This window comes from Cyprinus carpio, chromosome A6 (genome assembly GCF_018340385.1).
Source record: "Cyprinus carpio isolate SPL01 chromosome A6, ASM1834038v1, whole genome shotgun sequence".
NCBI lineage: Eukaryota > Metazoa > Chordata > Actinopteri > Cypriniformes > Cyprinidae > Cyprinus > Cyprinus carpio.
Window position 1 is genome coordinate 2607427 of NC_056577.1, and position 7090 is coordinate 2614516.

General features: G+C 34.1%; 1 protein-coding gene across 1 annotated transcript; it reads left to right on the forward strand.

The window, feature by feature from the left end:
- The first annotated feature begins 1414 nt into the window (after positions 1 to 1414).
- Positions 1415 to 6393, forward strand: LOC109066217 (protein unc-50 homolog). Its single transcript, XM_019083233.2, has 6 exons — positions 1415 to 1571; positions 2233 to 2507; positions 2587 to 2707; positions 5563 to 5702; positions 5780 to 5887; positions 5982 to 6393. Exons 2-6 carry the CDS (start codon positions 2234 to 2236, stop codon positions 6116 to 6118), a joined length of 780 nt encoding a protein of 259 aa, XP_018938778.1. The 5' UTR covers positions 1415 to 1571; position 2233; the 3' UTR covers positions 6119 to 6393.
- The last annotated feature ends 697 nt before the right edge of the window (positions 6394 to 7090 follow it).

Consider the following 7090-nt stretch of genomic DNA (forward strand, 5'->3'; position numbering starts at 1 on the left):
TCACAGATCAGAATATATATATATATATATATATATATATATATAATATATATATATATATATATATATTATATATATATATATACATTCAGTAAAGGTCAAAAGTTTGGAAACATTACTATTTTTAATGTTTTTGAAAGAAGTTTCTTCTGCTCATCAAGCCTGCATTTATTTGATCAAAAATACAGAAAAAAATTTAATATTGTGATATATTTTTACAATTTAAAATAATAGTTTTTAAATTTATTATACTTTAAATTATCATTTATTTCTGTGATGCAAAGCTGAATTTTTAGGATCATTATCACATGATCCTTTAGAAATCATCATTCTAATATGATGATTCATTATCAAAGTTGGAAACAGTTCTGCTGCTTAATATTTTTTCAGAACATGTGATACTTTTTTAGGATACTTTGATGAATAAAAAGTAAAAAAAAAAAAAAATGTTTTTAAAATATAAATATTTTGTTTTAAAAATATAAATATTGGTGTAATTTGGGGTCAGTACTTTTTTTTTTCTTTCTTTTTTTTAAATAAAATCAATACTTTTATTCAGCAAGGATGTGTTAAATTGATAAAAAGTGATAGTAAAGAAAATATATTATTAGAATATATATTATTAGGATTTTTTTTTTTTTTTTATAAATGCAGTTCTTTTTAACCTTTTATTCATCAAATATATTAGACAGCAGAACTGTTTCCAACACTCCTAATAAATCAGAATATTAGAATGATTTCTAAATGATCATGTGATAGACTGGATGTTACATGTGACACTGAAGGCTGGAGTAATGATGCTGAAAATTCAGCTTTGCATCACAGGAATAAATTAATTTTTTTTAAGTATATTCAAATAGAAAACTATTATTTTTAAGTTTGTAATAATATTTCTCAATATTACTGTTTTTTTCTGTATTTTTGGATCAAATAAATGCAGACTTGATGAGCAGAAGAGACTTCTTTCAAAAACATTAAAAATAGTAATGTTTCCAAACTTTTGACCTGTACTATATATATACAATAACAATAATAACAATGAAAAACAATACATTTATTACAGTATTTATCAATTTGTTAATGAAAAGACAGTTGTTCACTGTAAGTTCATGTTAATTCACAGTGCAATATATATATAATATATATATATAAGATATATATATATAATATATAATATATATATATAAAATAAAAACACAAAAAATTGATATATGACTAACATAATTTTCCTTATAACAAAGCATTTTCTTTTGTATAATTTATCTTTTCTGGTTTATATTACAGTGCATCAGACGACCAAACATTTAAGGAAATATTTCAAAAGATAACATGTCAGCGAATATTTCAGAAAGAACACAAACAAAGATGACGGACCAATAGAAACGCAGCTCTCTCCCCAAAACTACATTTCCCAGAAGGCCTTGACACAGGAAGCTGGGTCACTGTATCGGTTGCGCTGCTACGTGTTCGGACAAGGCAGGAAGTTGACATGTCACCGTTGCTGCATCGTTTTTTACTCACTGATTAAAAAGGGCTTAGCTTTATTAGTTGCTGATACTGCTGCAGAGCAGGTGAGTGTCGTATTTACACACAGCGAGCAGAAGCGACATGATAGCTAACGTGTTTATCAGGTTATTATGTGGCATCGAGCCACTCTAGTGCTTCGGGTGTGTTACGTTGTTTGTTCTTAATAAAGCATCACCTTTCACCGAGACATTTACAATCGCTAGTTTGATTTTAAAACAGTGATTTGAGTTTGCTGTGGTTTTAGAACTACTGTAGCATTGCTGTCAGTTGTCTAAAGCAAATAAGAGTAACAGGACTGATCTTGGATCAGCTCTACATGTTTACATAGCAGGTTATATTTACAGGAAGCAGAAAAACTGAAGAACTGACAATACATTTGATTATGAAGCTGAATTCTTGATGATAGATTACAGTTCAGGCTGATTTCTTTCAGATTAAATTCATAAATAGTTAATAGATCTACTGTACTGGCTACTTCAGCACTTACTGCAATGAAATAAAAAATAAGTTTGACTTGTCAGCCACATAATATATTCCTAATGTGATTTAGGAATAAATTTAGGAAGGTTTGTGTTATACTTGGGCTTCTGTTTTTATTATATCAATTAGAAATGAATGGATCTTTCTCTGATTTGCTCTAATGTTTATTTGCAGCCTTGCTGTGTTTGTAATAACTAAATCTCTCTCTCTCTCGTCTCTCAACAGTATGTTGCCGACGAGTTCCGTGCCGATCCACCGGAACGGCAGTCTGAGCGCGCGGGATGCGGCCCGGCACACGGCCGGCGCCAAGCGCTACAAGTACCTGCGGCGACTGCTGCATTTCAGACAGATGGATTTTGAGTTTGCCATATGGCAGATGCTCTACCTGTTCACATCACCGCAGAAGGTTTACCGCAACTTCCAGTACCGCAAACAGACTAAAGACCAGTGGGCCCGGGACGACCCGGCGTTCCTGGTGCTGCTCAGCGTCTGGCTGTGTGGTGAGCACTTTTGATGGAAACATAGGAAGGGTTTAGAAAGTAAACTTGCATCAGCTCAGTAATCATGTTTTCTCTGCAGTGTCGACGGTGGGCTTTGGTCTGGTTCTAGAAATGGGTTTTGTGGAGACGTTGAAGCTGTTGCTGTGGGTTGTTTTCATCGACTGCGTCGGAGTCGGATTGCTCATATCTACACTCATGTGGTGAGGAGCCACACTCACTCACAAACACAATAATAATGTGTCCATTTTCCTTAATGTTGACTTTGCTGATATGGTATTGATTCAGTTTTTATTTCTGGGTTATGGATTTTTGCATTTTTTTTATTATTGATTTTTTTTTATTGTTAATTTTAGATTTTGGTTGATGATGGATATTTATTGTTTAGGTTTTTTTAAGTTTTCACTTTTTATTAAAAGTTTACATTGTCATAAAATAAACCCGGACAGGGTGGTTATGACCCCAGCACAAAGCAAAGTTGTTATCATTAACTGAAATTAAAGTATTATTCATTTATTGGAATATGGCTGAAATCAAGTAAAATATAAATGCTGAATATAAAACTTAAACTTTAAAAACTCAAATAAATAGTGTTGCCTTGGCAACTGGTTGAAAAAAGTTTGTAAGTTAAAGTACTCAAATTAGTAAAACTGAAAAAAAAAATTAAAGTAAAAAAAAATTAGTAAACAAAAAACATATAAAAAAATAAAATATAAATATTGAATGAAATAATTAAACTTTAAAAACTGCAGCTAACTGAAATAAGTACATTTAGGTTAAAGTGCTAAAATAACTAAAACTGAAATAAAAAATGAAGTTAAATAGAAATATAAAAAAATACCAAAACTAATAAAAATGGCAAAAGCAAATGACAAAATGACTAAAAAATTTTTTAGTTTTAAATTTCGTTTTAATAAATGCTGTAATATATATATATATATATAATACCATATATAAATACAGGTCCTTCTCAAAAAATTTGCATATTGTGAAAAAGTTCATTATTTTCCATAATGTTATGATAAAAATTAAACTTTAATATATTTGAGATTCCATTGCACACCAACTGAAATATTTTCAGGTCTTTTATTGTTTTAATACTGATGATTTTGGCATACAGCTCATGAAAACCAAAATTCCTATCTAAAAAAAAAAATAGCATATTTCATCTGACCAATAAAAAATTTAAGTGTTTTTATACAAAAAAAGTCAACCTTCAAATCATTATGTTCAGTTATGCACCTCAATAGTTGGTCGGGAATCCTTTTGCAGAAATGACTGCTTCAATGCGGCGTGGACCAAATGGAGGCAATCAGCCTGTGGCACTGCTGATGGTGTTATGGAGGCCCAGGATGCTTCGAAGCGGCCCTGCGTAAGGGGGGCTCATCCAGAGTGTTGGGTCTTGCGTCTCTCAACTTTATCACCAATATCCCACAGATTCTCTATGGGGTTCAGGTCAGGAGAGTTGGCAGGACAATTGAGCACAGAATACCATGGTCAGTAAACCATTTACCAGTGGTTTTGGCACTTTGAGAGCAGTTGCCAGGTCGTGCTGGAAAAACGAAAATCTTCATCTCCATAAAGCTTTCACAGCAGATGGAAGCATGAAAGAGCTCCAAAAATCTCCTGATAGCTAGCTGGGGGGCATTGACCCTGCCCTTGATTTAAAACACAGTGGACAACACCAGCAGCTGTGACATGGTCACCCCAGACAAATCCACTGACTGTGGGTACCCTTGACACTGGACTTCAGGCATTTTATTCCTTCTCCCCCGTCTTCCTCCAGACTCTGGCACCTTGATTTCCGAATGACATGCAAAATTGCTTTCATCCAAAAAAAAGTACTTTGGACCACTGAGGAGAACAGGCCAGAAGCTGCTTCTCTGTAGCCCACGGTCAGGCGCTTCTGCCGCTGTTTCTGGTTCAAAAAGCACACGCCTGTGCACGGTGGACTCTGGATTGTGTTCTACTCCAGACTCAGTCCACTGCTTCCGCAGGTAACCCCAGGTCTGGAATCGGTCCTTCTCCACAATCTTCCTCAGGGGCCTGTCACCTCTTCTCGTTGTGCAGTGTTTTTGGGCCACACTTTTTCCTTCCCACAGAGTCGACTTCCCACTGAGGTGCCTTGATACAGCACTCTGGGAACAAGCCTATTCGTTCGAAATTTCTTTCTGTGTCTTACCTCTCCGGCTTTTCGCGTGAGGGTGTCAATGATGGCCTTCTGGACAGCAGTCAGGTCGGCAGTCTTACCCATGATTTCCGGTTTTGAGTAATGAACCAGGCTGGGAGTTTTTTTAAGCCTCAGGAATCTTTTGCAGGTGTTTAGAGTTAATTAGTTGATTCAGATGATTAGGTTAATAGCTCGTTTAGAGAACCTTTTCATGATATGCTAATTTTTTGAGATTATTAAAATCTCAGAGACTGTATGTTATTAAAACAATAAAAGACCTGAAATATTTCAGTTGGTGTGCAATGAATCTAAAATATATGAAAGTTTAATTTTTATCATTACATTATGGAAAATAATAATGAACTTTTTCACAATATGCTATTTTTTTGAGAAGGACCTATATATATATACAATATATATATAATATATATATATTGCTATTTTTTTGAGAAGGACCTATATATATATACAATATATATTTATTATTATTATTATTATTATTATTATATATATTTTTTTTTTTTTTTTTTTTTATTGTTTGGCCGTATAATACATAATTTCTTACCAAATAAATAAATAGACATGGAATATTGGTGTGACTTAGTTTTTCAATATGATTATAATCAGGAAATCATTTGTCTGGGGTTGCCAGATTGAACAGTTTAGTGGTGGTTATACAATAATGTTTGCTGTGACTGACCAGTCAGAATCAAGTACTTTACACAATAATAATAATGACAATATATCAGCCATATGTAATGCTAGATGATGTATAATACCGTAATAGATCATGTATCAATGGTAATAAATCAGCCTAATTTACTAGAATAAGTCATGAAGAGTTATTACTGTATCACTGTACAGTAATCCCTGTTTTTTTTTCTCCAGGTTTGTCACAAATAAATATCTACTGAAACATCCCAGCAGAGATTACGATGTGGAGTGGGGCTACGCGTTTGACGTCCATCTAAACGCTTTCTACCCTCTCCTGGTCATTCTGCACTTTCTACAGCTGTTCTTCATCAACCGTAAGTGAACCGGTGGATACATGTGTGTAATGATGAACAGGGACTTTGTGAACACATCTTTTACTCTTTCTTGACAGATGTTGTGGTCATAAGTTCAGACTGGTTCCTGGGTTATTTTGTGGGAAACACCTTGTGGCTCATTGCAATCGGTTACTATATTTACATCACATTCCTGGGCTACAATGGTAAGTGATGCGATCTCTGGTCACGACCCTGTGTTTTATGACATGTATCTACAAGCTGAACATTGTCTCTGGTTCTCTCCCCTTGTTTCTTTAGCACTTCCGTTCTTAAAGAACACCGCGGTGCTTCTGTATCCCTTCGCTTTGCTCGGGCTCCTGTATGTTCTCTCCATTTCGCTCGGCTGGAACTTCACTAAAGGACTCTGCTGGTTCTACAAGCACAGGGTCCAGTAAAGGACAGCAAAACACATGATGGAAAGTGTGTTGTCGCTCTTGGGACTTTATGATTTTTGTATAATCTGTAAATATCTGTTTGGTTGTAGAGGAAAAGAATTTCAATTGTTTACGGTGTCATGAACCTTTTCTTTTTCTTAATTTGAGACCCAAGCCTCATTAAATGTTGTGACATGGATTTGAAAACGCAAGCTTGGGGAAAAGTTTCAGTATCTTAGATGATGCTGCACTGTTTACTTGTGAAAACGTGTACAATAAAGATATTTTTAAAGAAACAGATTTTTAATTTGTTTAGTGTTGTCCTGTAATGTATTTAAAAATGCATGAAATGTAAATGTATGCATATAGTTTCAGTCACATGAAATTTATTATTCCATTGGCAGATGCATATATGATAACATATTCAGGTACTTATTGACAACTGTAAAGGATTCTCTTTTTTATTTATTTAATTTTTTTTTTTATAAGGTTGGCTTGAGAAAGTCAACCTACTGATCTGCTATTTAAGCTGCTGCTTCTTCTTCTTGGACTAAATTTCTAAATGCTACTCCTAGAGTTTTCAAGCTATAACCACCAAACTCGGCTGATTTAGTTTGCTTTATCTTTTTAGACTGATCCGACTTAGGCTTTTCATACAACTGAAGATTAAAAATCCCATAGACTTACATTGATGGAATGTTCAGATGAGCCAAGACTTCATTGAGACTCAGTCAAATCCCCTTCTGTGTACTATTTCTTAAGCTTCCATTATAATGTTTCTAATCTAATGCTAATCATGGTATCAACAGCTGCGTTGTGTGTAGTGACACATACACCATGTACTTATGCATGTAGTGTATGAATAATATAAGGTTATTTTGTCATTCATAATGGAGTCTGATAGCCCCTCCCCCTTCATGACATAATTAACGCAACAGTTGAGTGCATGAAGTGTCCAACATTCCACACTTCGTTTTTCTGGTTATTTGAGTG